Source organism: Exophiala xenobiotica, assembly GCF_000835505.1.
Source record: "Exophiala xenobiotica strain CBS 118157 unplaced genomic scaffold supercont1.3, whole genome shotgun sequence".
Classification (NCBI taxonomy): domain Eukaryota; kingdom Fungi; phylum Ascomycota; class Eurotiomycetes; order Chaetothyriales; family Herpotrichiellaceae; genus Exophiala; species Exophiala xenobiotica.
Genome location: NW_013562492.1, coordinates 3,276,830 through 3,297,657, shown reverse-complemented (window position 1 = coordinate 3,297,657; position 20,828 = coordinate 3,276,830). Strand labels below are relative to the sequence as shown.

Sequence of the window (20,828 nt, the reverse complement as noted above, 5' to 3'; positions counted from 1 at the left end):
GAAAGTACATAGTGAGGCGGAGCTCGTATGAAGTGGCGGCGCGGGGGAGACGCGATATCGACGTACCTCTGTGCCGACCCCATGAACCGTAGTAAGTGGTACTTGATGTAGGACAGGCACGGGGGACAACAGACTTCCGTAATGCTTATGATCCTTCTGATACGGAGTACAAACCTATCCTACAAAACAAAAGACATAATACTCCGGCATACAAGCCCAAATCATGACCGCCCTCCTCGACTGCCTCACCCACTCTGTGGTCAACCCACAAAAACACAAGACGTCGAATATCCAACTCAAGTCAAAGACAAAACAGCAAAAACTTTAGTCCATCCTACCAGGGTTTCGAACATTGGATTCAAAAGAGGTTCGCCTGGGTTACTGTTACCGGATGGGGTAAGCGAAACTCGGCAGCCTCTTTTTTGAGGCGCTTGGTTTTTTTTGATGGTTGGGATAGCAAACGTAAGTTTGTAACTGTTAGACTATCAAGGCTCACAATCATCATCGGGCAGCCGCAAATTTGCGGTGTCACTCCGATTGTTGAGGACAAATCCATGGGCCAGGTATATCAACCGACGAGAACGAAAAGCGGTCGACGATATTTCCTGCCGCCAAGCTTACACGACGCTGTTGTCGGCGATAGGACCTTGCCTAGGTATCTGCAGGTGGTGAACTGACACAAAAGTGGCTCTGACACACATGCCGAGTCGCAATGCCAAAGGCTTGATAACATCACAGGCCATACCCGGTCGTGGAGGCGTGCAGCGGCAACGGCAACGGCAACAGCAACAGCAACACAATCTGCTCTTCAGCTTCATTTCAGGCCTTTTCATGCATGGCTTGGCGTAAAGTAGAGGGGCCTTTCGTTGTCCGAGATCCAGTGAGATGCCGGGTCCCGCATTCTTCAATCGGCCCTGGAGCTCACGCGTGGTGAGCCTTTGTAGTCCTAGTACCTCTGGGCTTTGCGATTCTGCTCGCAACATGGTCATCACAGAGAATAGACGCCACAGGTAGTGTTTACCGAATCTGAAAGCCAGTGGAGCATTGTCATGGAAATATGCTAATGTGGCAATTGTTGGTCTAGGCAGACACCATCTCCCCATTATATTCTTTCGTCCTCAACAGCAACCTCGGAATACTCCCCCTCGTCCTTTTGGTACAGGAAAAATTGTACGAAGATGGCCAGATCCAACAGTAATGTCCCCAAGCTCCCAGCTATCCAACTGGCGTTCACCGCAATATATCGAAGATAGAGTGACTTGGCCTCTCCAGGTGCGCAATGACCGGGCTTGTGGCAGACTGGGGCATATGCAAAGATCGACATATCATAGGTCAGATTTCCGAGGCAAGCGAAAAGGAAGAAAAGCAGCGATACCCCTTCGGTGCTCTTGCGTTTGTAGTTGAGAAGGAGCTGGGGTACTCTGGACCCCAGATAGAGCACAGCGCAGAGATACCCAAAAACCTGACCCAGCACGTCGAACTCCAACGGCTCGGGGTCCTCGTCCTTGACATGGTGGTGGTGTGATCTCCGATTTCCTATCCACCAGCCCAGAACGCCAGCTGCGCAGACGAGGAGAACTGCAAAGGTGTTGAAAATGGCAGTCTGTACCAAAGTACTGGGTTTCAGGTTGCTTAAGGCCGGTGCATCACTGGGCTTGGGAGGGTCGATGAGAGGAACAACTGGCGACAAGTGTCTCCCATCGACGGATGAATGTCGATGTGCCAGAGGCCTCAAGGCGGGTTCGTCCTCGTCTCGTGACGGAGGTTGCGTTGCTGAGCCGCTGTGCAACAAGGGACGGGTTTCAGCGTCGCCATTCGGCTGTCGATGCTTGATCTCGTCACTCAAAGTGAAGCCACGGTAATAGAAGCATTGTCCAAGGAGCACAATGTCGGCCAGAGTGTAATAGACGGCCAGAATGATCATGGTTGGCAGGACGCCCTGGAGAATGGCACCTAGAATGTTGAAGACATCGCCGGCTAACCAGACCACGATGAAGACGATGGACAGGCCTTCAGCCGAACCTCGGCGAAAATTCTCAATGATTTGCGGGGAGAAGACGACCACCCAGCAGGCGATCGAGATGGAGCCACAGATGCCTGAGAGAGCTTCGATATCGAGCGAAGAGCCTTGTTGTGGAGGGAACATGATACAATATTGGTCTTGAAGTCGGTCCTCCTCTTTTCTTTGCCTTTGTGTCTGGTCTGGTTAGATACAACAACTTAAGGCCACAATTATAAAGAATGAAAGAATGTTCAGCCCTTGATTCGAAGAGATGAAGTTACTTCGTGCGAGTTGTGTCAGTGACTAATGGAAATATCGGAAGTGACGATGGGCGAAAAAGTCACCTCGACCACGTGACGCACAAAATATCTGGGGAAATCTGACTCCGTGCAAACTACTTCCGTACTACGGCAACTACCACACACACCTCACCGTACCTGCGCCATTAGCGTCATACATCATCTAGTGAAGACAAGAGTGAGATGGAAGTGCAAGAGAACATGATGCCAGCAGGGTACCTGGTATAATCGTCGTATCAGGAATTTGGAAGCCACTCAGAATTCATTGCTGACCCTTGCTCATCAACACCTTGCAGTCTTCCCAACCGTGCTTTTACTGACCGTGTCCAGACTATGTTCATGTGTCCAAATCCCCCAGATGTATGCCAATGCCCATCCAGCCGTTGCGTCAGAAATCCACTCCTTTACACATGACAGACATCATTACTTCCTCTTCCCACCACATCCAAACAATGCCAGAAAGCCCGACGCCCCTCCGCTATTGCTTGGGCCTGTCTGCGGCGTCTCCTTTTGCAGCATCTCCTCCTTCTCGCTAAAGTCAATACTGCTTAGATCATTCTTGTTCTCTTCCAACCACTGCAAATCCTGCCTTATCTCAATGCCCAAGCCAGCCTGAGCACTCGTGGCGGGCTTGTGTAGCCACTGCTTCAACTCCCTCGTCGTCGATTCACTGGCCCTGTTCGCTTGCATTTTGCTCCAAGTCGTAAAAAGATGATCTTTCCAAGGTTAGCAAATATTTTCCTTCTGTCATTTCCTACGTCCCAGTGAGATGACGTGCTTACCATACTCTGCAACCACTCTTCTCAATTCCCTCAACACTCTCATCTTCTGTGTCATCTTCTCGGCTGGATAACCATGACTTGTCGGGCTTTCCAACGTCGACAGCTCCTTCTCGAGCTGAGAGATCTCACTTTGCAAGCACAGCAAAAGTCGCACATGCACGTCATCGAATCGGCGGAAGACAAGGGTATTTTTCTCCGTCATGAACGATGCTATCTCCGAGTGCTCTGAAGGTCGCACGGTCGGCGTAGTGGGCAGAAAAGGTTCATTCGCCAATGCTGGCGTCGAGTTTTGCGAGGCATTGTTTTCCCGAGTTGGCGGCCGTCGAGCCTCGGGGGGTAACTGGGGGAGAGGCGTCGTGGGTGCTGGCGTCGGCATCTGAACATCGTAGATCGTAGACCTGACTGACGTAGCACGAGAGTCGGTGGACTTTCGTGGCTTGCGCACGGACGGTGGCTTGAATGGGATCTCTGCGTCGTCGGAGCTTGAGTTACGTGGTGACCGGAGCGAGATATTCGATGGGTGAGAATGCAATGCACGTTGGCGGCGCTCCGAAGCACTCGACTTAGCCGGCTGCAGTTTCGGCACACTGTCTGGTTGTGGTGGTGGAGGAGGTAGAGGAAGTTCGGTTGGAATGAGTTTTGGGGTCGAAAAAGGCTGGACTAGAGGTGTCGACGGTGCGGTAACAGGCACACTGGGATTTATCCGGGGTGACTCTTGTGGTGTTTGAGGCAAACTTGGTACGAATGACGGCCGTCCGATGGACGTGGCCATCGAAGCCACAGGTTTGCGGTTATATTTAGAGGTCGGTGGAAGCACTGCGGGTTTTCTGCTAGACGATATCGAGGGTGTTGTGCTCGTGATATCTTCATGCTGCTCTTGACGTAGGGACGGTCGCACCTCGCCTATACTTGCACTCCCCTCGGTGCTTGGTACGCTCACCACATCTCCTGTAGGGGTGTCTGTGCCCACCGAAATCTTCTCTTCTGTTGATCTTGATCCTAGCGAGGTCTTCCGCCGATGGTGTGCGCCTGCATCGCTCTGAGCTTGCTGTATATTGGGTAGTGGCTCGACATTATCGCTCGGGCTTTGCGACCGTGAGTCTGATGCCAGACTTTCAGGTGCTAAGGAACTCTTGGAGTAGTTGTGAGAGAGCGGCGGCCGAGGTCTCGGCGAGTTTGATTGCGATTGATTGGGAAACAAGGAGAATGAGCCGGGTGTGAGTGGCAAGGCTTCTTTCTCAGCTGAAGGAGAGGGTGGCTTGTATCGTGCGGAATCGAGTACGGGAATCCAGTTGGGATCATGAATGTCTGGGCCAGGCGCCGTATTCAGATAGGAGCGTCTGTCTGTAGGCAACTCGACGGGTGGTATAGTTACTGCCATGGCGGACACGCACGGGCAGGTGCGCAATTGATCACGAATGTCCTTTCAAATAAAGAGAGGATAATGTGGTATCTGGAGGGTCGCGTGCAAAAGCATCCGCGTTGATGGCGATACCTGCTTGCTCACCTTGTTTGGTTCACTTGACGAGGAGTCAAACGTGCTAGGCGAGAGAACTCGGAACAGGGACCTCCCATCCACCACCGTCAGCACCAAGGCCACGCAAATATGTTATGATACCATACCAGTTTGGTCATGGTTCGAGGTCAAGGAGCACATTTGGACCCCGGCCGACGGCTCAAGCGTGAAGCCATGGGGCGGGAACGCAGGTACCAGAGACGATCATCCTCGACCTAAACCCAGCTGGGATTCGAGACAGGAAGGATGGGCGAGATGAGGTATCGAAGCTCGGGACTCAAGACGGTCTAGGTTGGGGGTACTTTCTGCTGGTGTCGAGATTCGAGATTTTGTCAGGAGATGGGAAGCTGACCATACCAACCCTAATGCGGCCAACGCGCCATGGAAGGCCTGAAGGAATGAATATAAGCGATATTGCTTGCCAGATTGATCTCTGTGGCCTTTTGTGCGTCAGTGTCTGGAGGAGCGTGCGGTGGCAAAAGACACTCAACGACACTGAACAAAATCATTCAACTGTCAGATATGCGGATAGGTGTGTACCTAGGTAGATGAACAGCCTCGAGCGCGACAAAGTTGACAGTTCAAACTCATCTCTTGAAACACTCCACCATGAAAACAAATCAAGACATCATCATCAACCACTTTTCTTTCCGACCCCCGTGATGCCCCCAAGCGCCTCAATCTTGGCCTACTAGTGTGCCTGGTGAACCCTCTTCGTTTACCCTGGTCCCGCCCAATTATGACCTGACTAGGCTAATTGGGCTTGGGCTCACTAGGCTGGCCAGGCTAGAGTTAGGTCCTACACAGTAGTCAAGAACACAGCCAAAGCCCAGCATGATCTTGCAATCTCGGACCGTACAAGTAGCTCGAAGGATTAATGCATGCGCTGAATACGGAATACAAAGGTAATAATAATGATTCTAATGGACAGTCTTGAAAAAGCATCCGTACCTCTTCGCCTTTTCCAATGCAGGCTGGACGAACGAATGCTTAATCTGCCACAAGAAGATCAAATATCCCACAATCCGTCGATGTACTAGCCCGTGCATTTGCGCCTCAAAACCACGAAAGCGAGTCCAACCGTTCCTTCTCGAACAATAATATGTACCGAGCCATTTCTGTTTCTGCATCCTGATCCATCCGGCTTCAATCCAAAAAGGGTATCCACAGACGTCGTCATTTGTCGTCGTCAAACCATGTGCCGGTTGATAACAAGAGTCAACCACACCCCATGCCATTCCATCCATTTGCCTGGCAATATGTGCACAATACTTACCGCCAAACTCCGTACATTAACACAATTCGAGTCGTCCAAGCAGGTGGATGCCAACACCAACACAATTCTATAGAGACTTTCGAATCCAAAGCCAACCGCGCGCCGAAGCAGTATAACAGAAATTGGAAATATCGTGAAACGCAGCGGACACGCTAAAAGGTCCTTCTCGACTGACACCATGCAATCCCTCGCTTCCGGGAGCAACGAAGTCGGAATGGGGGATGCCCTTCTTTCAGCTTTCGTCTATTCGCCTTCTACTTGGTGAATCGCAGCTCTGTCAACTTCGCCGTTGGTGCTGGTGCCGGTGCTGGTACCTATCAGGACCGAATCTGGGCTGCCTGTCGATGCATTTGACGAACTCTGGTCGGGGTATACGATCCTGTGGATGGCGGTAACCTGCTTGCCATAACTGGTTCGACGAAGAACATCATAGTTCTTTTGCATATCCGCCAAAAGAGCGGCCAGCTCTTCGCCTTGGAGTCGATTATATACTCTCTCTGTTTTTGTTAGTGGTTTCAAGTCGAACCAAGGGAGCAGGGACTTACGGAGTACGTAATTGCCATACTGATCCCTCATCAATCCAAGCACTGGTGTGACACCATGCTCATCCGGAGCGGTCAGTCCCCGAAGAATCTGTTGTCGTTGGTCTTCATCGGCAAATTCAATACTCTTTTCCACAATGTTGCTGGCGAATTTGTGCTTCGAGAACAATAAAAGCGACCGGAGCACAATGTTGACGACATGGCGCCGATCTCGAGGTTCGCCGTTCTGAATAATGTGCTGTACCACGTAATTGCCATACGAGTCAGTAATAAGCGGCACAATATGTTCAAGCAACTCATCCAGGATGATTCGCTTGGCTTTTGGTTGGCAATGCTCCAGCATGCGTTGAACCACCCGGCATCCATATTGATGGGTTGACATCTTCGCAGTTTGTCCTTTGAAAGCATCCACAATGAATTGAATGTGTTCCCCTGGAATGCGTTCAATAGCTTTCTGGACAACATGATTGCCGTTCTGATCCCTGACAACTTTCAAGATTTGCAAGTTGGGACCGTCCAGTTCCTTGACTAGGCTTGCCTGTTGGTCGGTCAACACATGTTCGAAGGCTTTTTGTACCACTCGACAGCCGTACATCTGCAGTGACAGATGCATGATGTGTCCTTTCATCTGGTTGGCCAGAACTTTCTTCTGCCCCTGGTTCCCATGCTCAAACACCTTTTGAATCACATAGTTGCCGAAGACGTCACTCATCAGCTGGAGCAGATTGGGCTGGATCTCCTTGAAAATTTGCTCCTTTTCATCACTGTTGGCCGTCTCCAATTTCTGCTGGATGAAGCGTGAACCGTGCTGATCTCCACTGAATTCCACCACATGGTCATAAATGTCCTTGAGCTCGAATCGCTTGTTGGTTTTGCTGTTCATGCGGAACTCCTCAAGCCGCGCGCTTCTGACGACTTGGTTCTGGTCGGGCTCACGAACGGACATGCGGGTCGGCGAAGGATAATGGTTGATAGCCGGGTGCACAGACATCATATACGGGTTTGCAAGAGGGTTCATCTGCATGGTGTGCATCGGCCCATGCATGTCATAGTGGAACCCATTACCAAGCTCCTGGTGCAGAGAGGCTGACATTAGCATCCCCTGTTCCAAGCCGTATTGGTCGCTATTGGAAAATTTACGGTCCATGTTCGAGGATTCTCGATGGGACGTCCGGCTGGAGACACCGCTGCCGGCAGTGCTTCGTACCGACAAGGGCCCAGTTGGAGGGGTGCCGAGCTGGGAACTGTATGGACTATGAAGGTTGCTGCGATAGTCATTGGCCAAAGGCGAGAGGGTTGCTCCGCCGGCATATGGCAAGCCTCCAAAATGAGGGACAGCTTGAGGGTTCAAGCGCGTTGGCATGGTTACATTCCCGGCTGCTGGGTGAAATTGGCTCTCGATGTTGCCGAAATGTGGCCTTGGTTGTGACGAAGATTGCATGGACTTGGGCTGAACAAGACGCTGGTATTGAGGTTGGATGTTGCAAGAGCGACGGAAAGAAATCATGTCAGTCGTGTCGTGCAATTGGTCAAGTCCGAACGCCTGTAGAGCTTGGAGAGCTTCGTCAAAGTTTTGGGCCGATGAGGAATCAAACCCTTCCACCCGGGCAGCAGCCCAAGTACGGCCGTTGGCTTTTGCATGTTGCGGCAGAATCTGGTCGAACCTTGACAAGGGAACGGGTGGCTGCTCAGGCAATCGGCTAGTTGTGTAGCTATTTGGGACGGCGTATGGTTCACTGCTGACTGGTGTGGTTGCATATCCGTTGGAGAGACGGTCCTGGTCAGGTTCGTACCCATTCCTGGACGCAAATATGCCGTTAGCGTTGAAGTTGCCTGCATTGATAGCCTGGAATTGAGGATCGTATAGAGTGCGACCGAAAGCTGTGGCTCGGGTAGGAGATTGCATGAAGCGAGAACTGTCAAGGACCGTACGTCGGTTTTGGGTGGATTGATATTCCATCAGAGGCTCATCTTCCACATCTGGAGCGCTTCCTTCAAACAGACTCGACTCTTCACCACTCCCGTTGTGATCGTTGGTCACGAAATCCACGCCATGACTCTGTCTCGGTTGGGTCGGCGATAGAGGCTGCGCTCTTGATCTACGATCGTGGCTGACGGTGGTCGAGGCGGCGCTCCAGGGGAGTTTCGATTGTGCGGGATATCCATGTTCAAATTCGGTCGGCGTGCGTATCGAAGTGGTGGCTGTTCTGCCTGGACCAAAACTAGTGGACGAGGTCTGCCGAGCGGGAGATGCTATACCAAGTCAGCATACAATATCTATTGTGTTTCATGTGTAGACATACGTCTTGCGGGCTGCTCATCACCATAACCAGGTTTTGTACCCCATATGCGGCTTGTAGAATTCCAAGCACTCTTTCCCCTATCAAAATCGGTCCCGACGCCCAGTTGGGGTCTCGAAGAGGAAGTTCGGTCATAAGCTGAAATGCGACCATTCCGTGACTAGGTACCGTTTGTGTCAGCCCCCAATTCTGCTTATGGCTCGGAAATACTCACGGTTTCCAACGTCGTCCCGCCGTCCATTGTGAGGGTAACACTGTGCTAGACAGAAGGCCAGGCTGAAATGGTTGGGAAGTACTGAAGAATGTGGAGGTTATGTAGATATTCAGTCGGCGCCTTGGGACGCAAATATAAAAAAAACCACGACCTCGAGAGAAAGGTACAGGCTGTATGAACTGTGGGAAATATATCAGTGTCCGTTGTCTGAAAAGGTCCTCACGCAGGTCCTCTGTAGACCCACAGTTAGGCTGCGTACCAGTATTTCGAAAGTATGTAGCGGGAGGATGTACACCGTCCCGAATTATAAAAGAGGCTGTCGTAGATACAAGGAGGAAACGGAAGCAAGGTCGAGAAATTAAAGAAGACGAAGGAGTGCTGGATGCGAAGCAAGGTTGGCAGAGTCATGTACCCCTTCGTTCGCCAGCAAAGCCGATGGATGGTACAATTCTCAGCAGGCAGCCGCAGGGCAAATGAGAAGCATGGCCCTAGGCAGTATTCGCAGCGGGCGGATAGCGACAGAAGGAGGAAAAGAGGAGCATCTGCCAGCAGACATGAGCCTCGACCGCGGATTGCGCATGGAGCAAGGGATAAGAAAGGAATGGATGTCTGGAAGCCGTGGAATGTTGCGTCGCCGGTTTTGTGTAAGGCGAGGCGCAAATCTGACGGGATGAGGTGGATCGCTTTGCGGTGAGGGAGACACGGGCAATCGCTCGGGTGGAGAATTGGGGAGGACCAAGACAAACAGAGGTGAGTGGACTGTTACACGAAAAGAACCAGCAAAGCCGTAAAAAGGTGCATATATCGGATAGAACCTGACCCCGGATGATATATCGAAAAAATGGTGGTGAATGGCAACAATGATGATGCGCAGGCAGAAAGACCATGAGCGAAACCCCAGATCGACCAGGTCAAGTGGGCTTCGGTGGAGTTGAAACTGTAGGGACTGTAGGGACTGATGGGGACCATCATGGACTTTTGGGCAGAGACGCCTTCGCTAGGCCTCCGAAGTTTGGCGGGTGGCTTATCGAGACAGGCGTGCCCGGAAGTACCCAGTGGGTGCCGAGTGCCCAGAGGCTTTAGGGCTAGGCGGGCATCTGCGGCATCCAGAAGGAGAATGGTTGGATTCGTGGCATGGCAAGGGAGGGGAAGTGTTTCAGCCCAAAGCCCTGTCAAGATCCGACCTTTTCTTGGTTGCGCGCATCTCTGAGGTGGCTTGCGTCTTTGCTGTACTGTAGATCTTTTCTTCTTCGCTTGAGGTTGCATTAGCACCATCGCTTCTGGAAGACTGGCATAAATCATGTATTGTTAAACCCGAATTACTTTGCAAGGGCTGACTCAGAATACCTTGTCGGAAATGTCTCTCGTAACTCTGTCAGCTTTGTCTTCCGACTGGCCAGCAATGATCAGGCTGGCGAACAGTCACTGGGTCAAGCCAGAGAATTCGAAGCAGGGGATGCCGGCGGAACCTCATTTGATAGCCTGTTCGGATCATTCCAGCAAAACGATACGATGGTGGAAAGCTCACCTGTGACGTGGCCAAAGTGAATAGATGGTATATACGGAGAGAGCCAGATACCAAGACTCTATATCAGCGGCCTGAAGGGATGCGTAGTCCTGCAGGGATTTTGCAGACATGTACTCTTTCACATAGGCATCCAGATAGGTACCAGGTAGCATTGGGTCTTTTACGTTTCATAGATCGGGGATGAAAGAAAAATATCTTTGATATTTTCGGCTATGTAAACCTTATGACCAGCGGCCAGATTGCGTTGGCAAGCAAAGAGCTTGGGCTGTACTGTACAGGACTGCTAAGGCACAGTGCACTTCCTCGTATGCGAAGGGAAATGAGCGACCCACGGTTGAACAATTTGATTTGCAGGTACTCCGTAAGCCTCCATGATGCCTCTATCAGATTACTTTGTTGTGGACGCCAGAGCCTCTGCACACAGCGAATCGATCTCGTTTCGTTGTTTTTGGTCATCTCAGCACCTTTGAAATTAAAAGTGGCGAGTCCCTTAGATTATGAGGCCGAGGTCAAAGCACTTTTTGAGGCCGTGATGGATATCTCGTCTCATGAGGTGCAAGCCCTCTCGTCTGCGGCAGAAGCAGATCATACTGAGCAAGTTCTAGTCTCGTACCACTCCCTTATCAAGAGATGCTGGTTTCTACTCGCATGCTGCGGTGCCGTGGAAGAGGCTTTCCAACATGGCAAATTTGTGTTTGATTTGTTTGTTGATTATCCAGAGGAAACTGGCAGAATACAAAGTAGTTGGCAAATGGTTCAAGCTCCGAATCACCGACGCTGCATGTGTGGCTCTTTTGTATGTTGTCCTCATTGGTAGAGAAAGACGCCCACCGAAATTGCATGCAGTGATTGGCATTGGCGGTCCACCCAACCTGTAAGCAGCGTGGGCACCGGCTGCTCTTGGGCGTCGTGCGCGTGCGCCTAAATGCGGGATTTGGGGCTGGTGGATGCTGAGCCTTGGGCGCTGACAGCACTCACTGGCCAGAAGCCTGACCGGTGTGTGGAGCGGTCGAGATGGCAGGTCTCACTGTTTTTTTCGGGACTGGCATCACGGTGGTTCCCCTGGGTTCTTGCGGTCTTGTCTACTCCGTATTGCTTGGTTGTTTGTTGAAGGAGTGCTTCAAAGAATCAGTTTTGCACTTTTCGTTGCAACTCACCCTCACCTTCTCTTCACCTCGCGACGTCTTCATTATTGGCAGTGTTCAGCTTCATTCTTTTGCTGAACTCTCGCCGTCCGTTCTTTCCTTCCAGCCACATCCCACCTTCGGTGACCCGCCTGGTGCCCATCACTGCATATCCGCAGGAGCAGCTGGGACGGTGCGTTCGACGCGCACACGAAGCCTCTCCAGCCACCTTACTCCGATAACACGAACACTCTGAACCTCTGAGGCCCAAGCATCCAGATCCGAGGATCAAAGACAGCCCCGAGGAGTGCAGCCCTCGTCGCAGTACCCAGACTCCGATCTCCGACCACGCCTGACATCAGCCTCATCCCTTAGGTCTATATTCGTGCGCGCGTCCTTGAGGGACGCCTTATAGGCCTCGACTACGGCTGCAAGCAAATAATGGATTCTCCAAAACCCTACACTATTCACAACCGTCGCGATTCTTCAGACTTGATGGACTCTAACGGACCGTACTCAGGCTCCATGGGTCATCTATTGTTTGTCTTCTTCAGTCTTCTGTTGCTAGCCTCGCTGTGCTCGCTAGCCTTATTCATCCTGCGCCGGAAGCGGCTCGCTAAGAAGCAAAGCATGCTACCAACATACCACCCTGCTGCCTCGCACCATCGCTCTCCGTCAGTCAGCAACTTCAACACCAGCAAAAAAGAATCCATATTTGTCTACGATGAAAAGATGAATCTCATTCACAACTCTTCAAGTCCACCTACAACGCCCGTCCCAGAGATCCACATCACCTTCCCCGACGAAGAGGGCAATGCTGGCAGCATGAAAAAGGGCCGTGTTGTCATTGTCCACGTCACGGACTCTGGAAGTGTTGGCATGGAACCCGTCGGTCAGGAGAAACTCCCGCCCTATCAACAAGAAGATGCCGACCGCTTTCAATCGCTCGACCTAGAGAGAATAGGCGGATTGAAAGAAAAGGAGTCATTGGACAAGCGCTGGTCATGATCAGCCCCTATGCTTGCTTTCCGCGATTGGGAACTGATGCTGTAGGCATCCTCCCTAACGGCACTGAGCCATTTGGCATATCTCTGCCTACTACGACGAGACATTGAATACAGCTCGGCTGGACATATTCTTGGGGCGGATCAGCCTTTCTCGACGCTCTCTGCGCGTTACTCCACGATGATGGTGTGAACCTTTAATAATTATGGGCGGGCAGTGTTTATTAGGCCCCGACTAGGCTGGAGTTTGTACATATTGTATATTGAGACGAGGTATTGATCAAATCAGTGACAGGCAATTCTTGAGCACGAAATGTCGACTGGTCAAGCCTTCCAGTCCATAGAAAATTCCGTGAGTGTCTGGAGGTATTCCTCCTCATAGCTAAGCGAAGGCACTCTTGCAGAAGCCGAGCTCTTGATGACCACGGCAATCCCTTCCCTTGCTTCTCTCCACACCGCAATATTCATCGTTCTCTCCGTGGTGCTTTATTGAGCTCATGGCACTTCCAAACCATGCATCATTGATATCCTTATGACTCTCATTTTTTGATCGCTCGAGTTACGAATATCGTTTGGCCTAGATGCACTCCACGTGTTCAAAGCAAACAACTTGAACCCGGTTTTTGAAGGAGTTCCAAGCGACCGGAAACCCCACCCAAATCTGGCACTTTCAAGGTCCAAAACGCGTCAACAAGCCTTGGAGCCAATCGTTGCAAATCACCCTGACCGAGTCCGCATTTTTCTGTGTTGATTGACAACACAACTGTGGTCAGAGTGAGTCTGCCTCCTACAATCATTTCAGTTCCTTAATTCACCATCCTGAATTAATGTCTATCGTCACTCCGGTCCATTGCGCATCGAGATGATCACGACCACCGAAAAGATCCACCCCTAGCCATAACACAATTCTGCTCATCATCGCACACCCACCGCGGCGGCCATGGCTACTGCTGCGATTGCTGGCAATGATGAGGCTCTCAACAACGGTCTACACGCTTCAATGAACGACTTGTCGGATCCCTTTATCGATGATGACCGACAGAGACAGCCGAGCCATGCCCACCGCTACTCCAGTCTAGTCGATCCAGAATTAATCACATTGGGCACCGCTACATCGCCTGCCCAGGTCAAACGAAGTATTATCGCGCACCTTACGGAGACGGAACGCCGCCTACATGACACTCAGAAGCTGGGAGAGTCACTCTTACTGCAACAGTCCGAGTTAAATGAGAAGCTGCGCGAAGTGGAGGAGCACCAGGAAGATGCAGAAATATCACCAGAGCTGCGGCGGAGGCTGGCTGATTTAGAAAGAGAGCATAATGATGTTGGTAAAGAAATCGCAAGAGCTTTGCTTGGTCCCAAGTCCAGAGCTGTCAGTGGAGAAGAAAAGCCGGCAACTGAGCAATCCACCTTCACAAGCCAGGCTACTGCATCGCCTACAAAAGTCACAGCCCCTAGCCGGCGGCACCGCAACCAGCCGAGCAACCGCGCAGGTGATCTACAGTTTGCAGCGGATATCAGCACCTCCCTTTTGGCACAAGTGCGACAATTGCAAAGCGCCGTGGCAGAACGGGATGACCTTCTAAAGCAGGCCAATTCAGAAAGAGATCGATTGGAACAAGATGCACTGCTATTCACTCAACGATTGCGCGCCCTTGATGAGAGCGAGCAAAAGTACAAAGATGAGAATTGGAACCTCGAAACCCAGACGCACGAACTTCTAGCGTCAGCTCGCGAGGCTGCTGATCGAGAGAAACGCTTGAATTCCAGTCTAGCTGCTGCAGTTGCCGAGAAGTCCAGACTGCAAAGCGAGATGGATGAGATCAGGGTTGCTCATGAGAAGGTGACTGAAGAGTACGCCACGGCGAAGAAAGCCCACGACTCGGAGCTGCACACCTTGAAGCGGAACATCGACGTTGGAGAAAGTGAAAGAGCTTCCATGCAAAGCAAGCTTGACGAGTTGACTGCTCAAAATCATGAACTGGCGCGGGCTGTTGCAGCTCGGCTACGCGGTCAGCATCCGGGGGGCGAAATCTCTACAGGGCAAGATCATGATGAAGATCTCCATAATATTGAATCTCCGGAGCATTCGCCTCCTCCTTCTCCCACGAAAGGGACTCCACGACACGGTGGCTTGGAGTCTGAGACTCTACGAAGCTCGTTACACCACGCTCATAGGATGATACAAAACCTCAAGAACAACATCCACCGTGAGAAGACGGAAAAGATTGAACTCAAGCGCATGCTTCAAGATGCCAGGGATGAGCTCGAACAGCGACGCGGTGACAGCTCCATGGGCAGTGGCAACAAACGGCAAAAGACAAAGTCTGAGACATTCAAGAAGCCTCTTCGACCTGATATGTTGGGGGGTAGTCGACGGGCACGAACCGATATCGAACTCCAAGACGACGACTGGGAAGAGAATTTCGTAGACTCACCGACTCAAGCGCACGCTCAAAGACATCTAAGCGTGCCAGCTGCTCCTGAAGGACGCCTCACAGATATGAGCGACGCATACCAAACTGCAAACGAGACTGAAGGGGCCTTTGAAACGGCAGATGAACGGCATGCTACAGAAAGCGAAGATTTCCAGACTGGAGCGGAGAGTTTGGCCGGTGATAGCACTGATGATCTAACCGAGACCGAAGACACGGCATCTCAATTTCAACGAAAGGGAATATCCCGAGCAAACAGACCATCTCTTGCTTTCAAGCCGACTGGCGATCGACAATCGTACATGAGCACCGCTTCCACTTCTGCCGGAGAGGACGAAGATGAGCTCAAAACCCCTGTGTTGAATCAGCCGCAGAAGTTCCGTCTAAGGAACGGGCGTAGCTCATTTGCTCGACAGTCGAGAGTTCCGACGGATGCTACACCTACCAACTTGTACTCGGAAGGCGTGTCACAGGATTCACCCGCCACTATTAGCAGTGAGCGCAGCCTTCCAGGTGCTGAGCAGAGTCTTTTTGCAGAACTCGGTGACTTGGACGATGCTTCTACTTTTGGAACCCCCGGTAGAGCAAGTATTGCTTCAGCAACATCTACCCCCGGTATTCCTACTTACACTCCGAGCAAGCAACCTGTGCCGCAATTTGAGCCTCCGAGCGTCGTGAAGCCAACAGTGGTCGATTCTTCAACAATGACTGACCCGTGGGAACCCAAGCAAGAACCATCTGCAGGTGTTACTGTCCCAGCCGGCGATGTCGAGCAGCTGCGTTCTTCCTACTACGAGCAGGCGCCTTCACCAGTTCCTTCCGACTTTCCTTTACCTCCAACTGTGCCAGCATCACCCATCAAACACATTGACAATGGCACCCAATACACGCCGCAAAGATCGTTGCAAGAAAGTCCAATCAGAAACACTGCTTTCATTACTCCACCCAAGACTGTATGGGACGAAGCCCACAGTCCTGAGCCAGTGCAGCCAGTCATCGATTCCGCACCACATCCTCAAACACCTAAGCATCTAAACTATTCAGGTCTATTGATGCAGGACACGAAACCCGCCAGCCCTGTCGAAGTTTCCCCAGTTGTACCTCCTCAGCCCGAGCTGCTCGGAATCTCCAACATTCATTCCCAAGTCACTCAACCGGTTCAGACCCCTGAAAAGAAACGCCCAGCTGGAGTTGCGGTCTCTACTCAGGTGGATGATCTTCCGAGCCGACCACAGACCGCAGAAAAGGTGGTATCGTCGGGTCTGCTTGCATCAGCTGCAGCTGCTTTAGGCATTTCCAAGGCGAAGAACACTCCTGCTCCGGTGATTGCTGAGGATGATACGAGTGAGCAAGAAGAAGCTGCGCCCACTACAGCTGGACAAAACATGCCTTTGAAAGACGTGTCTGGAAATAGTGTTGCTCCGAGGCAAGCAACTTCCGCCAAACCTGTGGAGCCAGAACACCCTGCTGAGCTCCCAATACTGAGCCAAGACCAAGCTTCTCAGACACTCCTCACGGCCCAACAGATCGAAGAGGCCTTGAGGCCAAAGGCAGCTCTACACATGCCGCTACCTCATCCTAGAGAGGATGCAGAGAGCCTTACAAGTCCGCTAAGCCCTGTAACCCCTGCAGAGACAGGTGACTCCCGAGAGGCGTTTGTACCCGGCACGATAGTCCCCGTGTCGGAAATTGGCCAGGCCATTCCACTACCATCCCCCACCAAGAGACCATCGAGTTCTTCGAGTCGCCGGTTGTCCAATACGCAGCATCCGCCCCTACCTCCTGACCACAGAGCTGCCATTGCTAAGGCCAGCGGCCGAGTCGGCTCGCCGACCCAGGAGCCCACGAGTTCAAGTCATGTGGCAACGATTATGGGTCCACCTGCACTCCCGGCATCGGCCATGCGTCGCCCACGAACTCCAGGAGATTCTATACGATCGCCCACTCGCGACAGCGATGCGCCACGCACGTCCAATGTTAGCCGTCACCAGCGGGGAACCGTCACTTCTCAATTGTCACACCGGTCGTCCGTGTCTTCTTTTGCCTCTGAAATCGATGAGCGCTTCAACATCCATGCCAATGGTCAAATTGCTCCTCATGGCTTTGGTACGAACCCCAAAATCATTCAAGCCATAACACAAACCATGATCGGGGAGTTCTTGTGGAAGTATACTCGCAAGGCTGGCCGTTCCGGAATGTCCGAGACGCGGCATCGTCGGTACTTCTGGGTGCACCCGTATACGAAGACGCTGTATTGGTCCGATCAAGATCCACAAACAGCTGGCAGGAACGAATTGAAGGCGAAGAGCGTTCTCATCGAGAGCGTGAAGGTTATCCCTGACGACAACCCTATGCCACCGGGGCTGCATCGAAAGAGTCTCGAAGTCGTCACACCTGGTCGCCGTGTGAGATTCACCGCAAGCACTGGACAGAGACATGAGACCTGGTTCAATGCGCTGAACTACTTACTTCTCCGGGCCGATGATCCGAATGCTGGACAGTACCATGCTGGAGGGACTGAAGTCACGCACGACGATGTTGACGAGTTCAACGTGAATGCTGGTGGATATGGAGCTAGACTTGCACCAACCGGCAGCCGCATGAGTCTCTCAAGCTACAATTCCCGAACGACTCGAGGCACGAGCACCAATCGAGCCTCTGTTGCTCAGCGAACGGCGCCAGGGGTCGCCACTACTAGTTCCACACGTCAAGCTCCGGGCACTGTTGATGAGTCGACTGTGCGACGAAGTCGGGCAGACCAGTCTCAGGCAGCTGAACAAGACCGAACGTTACGAGCGAATAGTGTCAGCCGGTTTTCGCGCATGATCGGATCTGTCACTGGAAAGAATCGGCGAATGAGTGAGGTTGCCAACGCTCACGGCAGTACACGAAGCGAAGGTGGTAGCATCTACGATGCCAGTGTTATTAGCGACGGACGTAGAGATTCTGCCGAAGAGCTTCGGAGAGAGATGCTGAGGCAGGAGCAAGTTGGTTTCGGAGGACTTGAAAATGTCCGAGCGTGCTGTGATGGTTTGTTGATGCATCTCTACTCTCAAGGAACTTCAACTAACAGAGTCGTCTAGGAAAACATGATGTCTCAACGTTGAGTCACAGCCATCGCTACGGCACGCCGCATGGACACGGACAGCGGTCATTGAGCATGAGTCTACGAGGCTCTGCTCGGCGAGGTGGCCCATTTTCCACTCCTGGCACGGCCGCAGCGACGCCCACTAGGCCAACAGCCACCACCACGGCGCCTTGAAAAGGGCGTCATGCATCTGAAGCAAGCAATGGATCTTGATCCTTGACGTTGTGCATCAGCTCTCCTTTGTTGACCATGCTGGAGAACAGGCTGACCTCATGCTCTTCTGGGTATGTGTCTCGGTTCTGCTTCACCTAGAAATCAAGAAAAAAAATAGGTTGGGTAATGCATAATGATAAGTACATGGCAGGCGTGAGGAGCGAGGTGTGCTGGACGGGTGTTACGAATCCTAAGTTGCTATCAGAATGAAGTAAATGAGTGCATGTACTAATGACTTTTTGGCTTCCTCATTGGACACAGATATTTTCCCTATTTTCCTCTTTTCTCGTGGTAGATGCCGAATCCGTCCTGAAGAGTTCTGTGCAATAAACTATGCTGCCTGTTGGATGGATAACCGAGCGGACAGCCCAGCAGCCTCAGCCTCGTAAGAGCGTGTATGCACGGCACTTCGCCATTCTGCTTGAGGCGGTTCCGCTAACCCAAACGGTCACTTGCTACGAAGGCTTGTCGAGCTTAGCCAATGCTTGTTTTCAGGCGATTAAATGGGCATCACCAGCATTGGATGGCCACCTAGTAATTGAGCCCATACATAGCCGATCACGCTGATCAAGGCACGAAAGAGAGGAAGTGGTCCATCGCCGGCCATTGAGAGGGCGATACGATCCCGGACACTGCCGCTCTCAGCCACACAAGGCCAGTTCTCTCCACGTCATATTCCATCAGCGAAACGCGTATACTATTTCCAAGTCTAGGAAACCATTTCGCCGGTTTTTCACAGTTAGTGCATACGAAGGTTATCGGTCTAGGCATCTATATCAGTCAATTCTCTCTCTACCTCACTTTGCGACCTCACTCAACCAACATCTAGAAGAATTCCAAAGTCATCACATAGCACCGGTAGACACGAATACTTCCGTCATGGCAGACCAGGGTTACTATCCTCCAGCTCCGTCTCATCCTTCAGAACCACAACCCTTTGCTACACAACAGAACGCAAATTATCCTCCTCCGCCAACCATGCCTCCACAAGCAAACGACATGACTCAAGCTCACGAGGGACAGCCATCAGCAGTGTACCCGCCACCAACAGTCCCCCAGATCCACGAACCTCCGCCACCAGCACTTCCTCAACGACACGCTAATCACGACGTTAAGGCTCACGCCATCCAACAGCCTCAACCTCCATCTTACAACCCGGGTCAGTATGCCGGTCAACAATCCTTTCAGCCCGGTCAACAATTCCAACCGCCTCCACAGCGCATTAAGCAGGCCTTCTCAGCAGAAGACGACCCATCAAACCCGATCCACTACATCCGAGACCCGCACAAGCTAATCGGCTATCTGGTCCCTTTTCCTAAACCGAGACTCGCCAACGCTCAGCCGGAAGAGGTTCCCTCCCGATTTATGATCTACACACCACCACCTCCACCACTGCAGAAACCCACCGAAGGCGGCAAGGAAGGCAAATTGCACAAAGTCCAACGCAAATGGCAAGAAGAAGTCCGTTCTGCCAAGACTAGCAGCGCCAAAACTGCATCCTGGAAAGGTCTCAAGTCCAAAGCGACCAAGGGCATCGACTGGGCCATGAACAAGACGACATCTTCAAACCTGGACTTCTTAGGACGCGTGTCCCCGGCACAGTCGGACGACGAGCGTGAAGGCGACGAGACTCACAAAACTGTGGAGGTCGAAGAGATGGTCCTGATTTACCCGCCGACTATGCAACTGAATGACCAGCAAATGCGGGAGGAGTTCGTCAATACGATGCTGCGGACCAAGTCGAAGGCACAGCGGGACACAATTATCGCAACCGGGCTGATGCCCGTAGGCTATGGGATCGATATCCTAGCAACCTTCATCTGGCCGTTTGGCGGGCTCGGCGAGATCGATACCGTGTGGGCCTACGCAAGTTTCCGTGGGGCGAAAACGGCGCGCAGCGTGACCAAGAGACTCAGTAGCAGTAGTTCTTCAGGCGACCATGAGAAGGACCAGTTGAAGCTCAGATTCACGCACAGCCAGCGCATTGACGTTCTGAGACGGTACTTAGACGCCGAGTGCCACAAGGTGGATAGCAAGTTGTTCCCGGGATATACGACGAGTCCTACGGAGAGTGATGTGCTTGAAGCGATCGGATGGACGCCCAGTGAACGGCGGAGAGCGGGTGATGGGGAAGATGAGAAGAGAAATTGGGAGGACGAGGCATGGGAGATGGAAGAGGTCAAGGAGGACCTTAGGAGTACTTTCCACAAGGCAGCCAGGGAATGGAGGAAGTGGTGCCTTCTGCTTGAGAAAAATCCGGAAAAGGCCATGAAGAAGTGAGGTGACATGAGGCAGACCGGAGTGACTAGGGCGAGGTCGTTGATGACACCGGTAACGGATCTAGTCGATGGACGCCAGGACTGACAGGTTGGACGGTAATATGCTTTCAATACCTAATGTAGAATCATCGTATTGCGCCACCGATTCAAGTCCATTGCGATATCTACCTACCTACCTAGCTCGCTAGGTAAGGGAAATCAGCCTTGCACTGACGGGACAAATGCG

At 52.0% G+C, this 20,828-nt stretch overlaps 6 protein-coding genes across 6 annotated transcripts; 3 read left to right on the top strand and 3 right to left on the bottom strand.

Annotated features, from left to right (window-relative positions):
• Positions 1-434: 434 nt before the first annotated feature.
• On the bottom strand, positions 435-2,284 carry PV05_05461 (uncharacterized protein). Its single transcript, XM_013461970.1, has one exon. It carries the CDS (start codon positions 2,144-2,146, stop codon positions 1,103-1,105), a length of 1,044 nt encoding a protein of 347 aa, XP_013317424.1. The 5' UTR covers positions 2,147-2,284; the 3' UTR covers positions 435-1,102.
• Positions 2,285-2,375: 91 nt separating this feature from the next.
• Positions 2,376-4,642, bottom strand: PV05_05460 (uncharacterized protein). Its single transcript, XM_013461969.1, has 2 exons — positions 3,084-4,642; positions 2,376-3,017 (listed from the first exon to the last, which is right to left on the bottom strand). Exons 1-2 carry the CDS (start codon positions 4,462-4,464, stop codon positions 2,725-2,727), a joined length of 1,674 nt encoding a protein of 557 aa, XP_013317423.1. The 5' UTR covers positions 4,465-4,642; the 3' UTR covers positions 2,376-2,724.
• A 904-nt stretch (positions 4,643-5,546) lies between these two features.
• Positions 5,547-10,627, bottom strand: PV05_05459 (uncharacterized protein). Its single transcript, XM_013461968.1, has 7 exons — positions 10,460-10,627; positions 10,279-10,400; positions 9,191-10,219; positions 8,932-9,110; positions 8,721-8,877; positions 6,421-8,670; positions 5,547-6,372 (listed from the first exon to the last, which is right to left on the bottom strand). The coding sequence occupies exons 4-7, from the start codon at positions 8,956-8,958 to the stop codon at positions 6,119-6,121; spliced, it is 2,688 nt and encodes an 895-aa protein (XP_013317422.1). The 5' UTR covers positions 8,959-9,110; positions 9,191-10,219; positions 10,279-10,400; positions 10,460-10,627; the 3' UTR covers positions 5,547-6,118.
• A 925-nt stretch (positions 10,628-11,552) lies between these two features.
• Positions 11,553-13,061, top strand: PV05_05458 (uncharacterized protein). Its single transcript, XM_013461967.1, has one exon. It carries the CDS (start codon positions 12,025-12,027, stop codon positions 12,589-12,591), a length of 567 nt encoding a protein of 188 aa, XP_013317421.1. The 5' UTR covers positions 11,553-12,024; the 3' UTR covers positions 12,592-13,061.
• Positions 13,062-13,307: 246 nt separating this feature from the next.
• On the top strand, positions 13,308-18,844 carry PV05_05457 (uncharacterized protein). Its single transcript, XM_013461966.1, has 2 exons — positions 13,308-18,052; positions 18,106-18,844. The coding sequence occupies exons 1-2, from the start codon at positions 13,528-13,530 to the stop codon at positions 18,282-18,284; spliced, it is 4,704 nt and encodes a 1,567-aa protein (XP_013317420.1). The 5' UTR covers positions 13,308-13,527; the 3' UTR covers positions 18,285-18,844.
• Positions 18,835-20,744, top strand: PV05_05456 (uncharacterized protein). Its single transcript, XM_013461965.1, has one exon. The coding sequence runs from the start codon at positions 19,203-19,205 to the stop codon at positions 20,601-20,603; it is 1,401 nt and encodes a 466-aa protein (XP_013317419.1). The 5' UTR covers positions 18,835-19,202; the 3' UTR covers positions 20,604-20,744.
• Positions 20,745-20,828: the final 84 nt, after the last annotated feature.

What these genes read in the sequence shown, in the direction of transcription:
- PV05_05457 (XM_013461966.1), top strand. Translation starts at nt 13,528, where the DNA reads ATGGCTACTGCTGCGATTGCTGGCAATGATGAGGCTCTCAACAACGGT. An exon ending in TGTCCGAGCGTGCTGTGATG is followed by an intron (nt 18,053 to 18,105) that starts GTTTGTTGATGC and finishes AGAGTCGTCTAG; the next exon opens with GAAAACATGATGTCTCAACG.
- PV05_05458 (XM_013461967.1), top strand. Translation starts at nt 12,025, where the DNA reads ATGGATTCTCCAAAACCCTACACTATTCACAACCGTCGCGATTCTTCA.
- PV05_05461 (XM_013461970.1), bottom strand. Translation starts at nt 2,146, where the DNA reads ATGTTCCCTCCACAACAAGGCTCTTCGCTCGATATCGAAGCTCTCTCA.
- PV05_05456 (XM_013461965.1), top strand. Translation starts at nt 19,203, where the DNA reads ATGGCAGACCAGGGTTACTATCCTCCAGCTCCGTCTCATCCTTCAGAA.
- PV05_05459 (XM_013461968.1), bottom strand. Translation starts at nt 8,958, where the DNA reads ATGGACGGCGGGACGACGTTGGAAACC. An exon ending in GCGGGACGACGTTGGAAACC is followed by an intron (nt 8,878 to 8,931) that starts GTGAGTATTTCC and finishes AACGGTACCTAG; the next exon opens with TCACGGAATGGTCGCATTTC. An exon ending in TGATGAGCAGCCCGCAAGAC is followed by an intron (nt 8,671 to 8,720) that starts GTATGTCTACAC and finishes GACTTGGTATAG; the next exon opens with CATCTCCCGCTCGGCAGACC.
- PV05_05460 (XM_013461969.1), bottom strand. Translation starts at nt 4,464, where the DNA reads ATGGCAGTAACTATACCACCCGTCGAGTTGCCTACAGACAGACGCTCC. An exon ending in AAGAGTGGTTGCAGAGTATG is followed by an intron (nt 3,018 to 3,083) that starts GTAAGCACGTCA and finishes AACCTTGGAAAG; the next exon opens with ATCATCTTTTTACGACTTGG.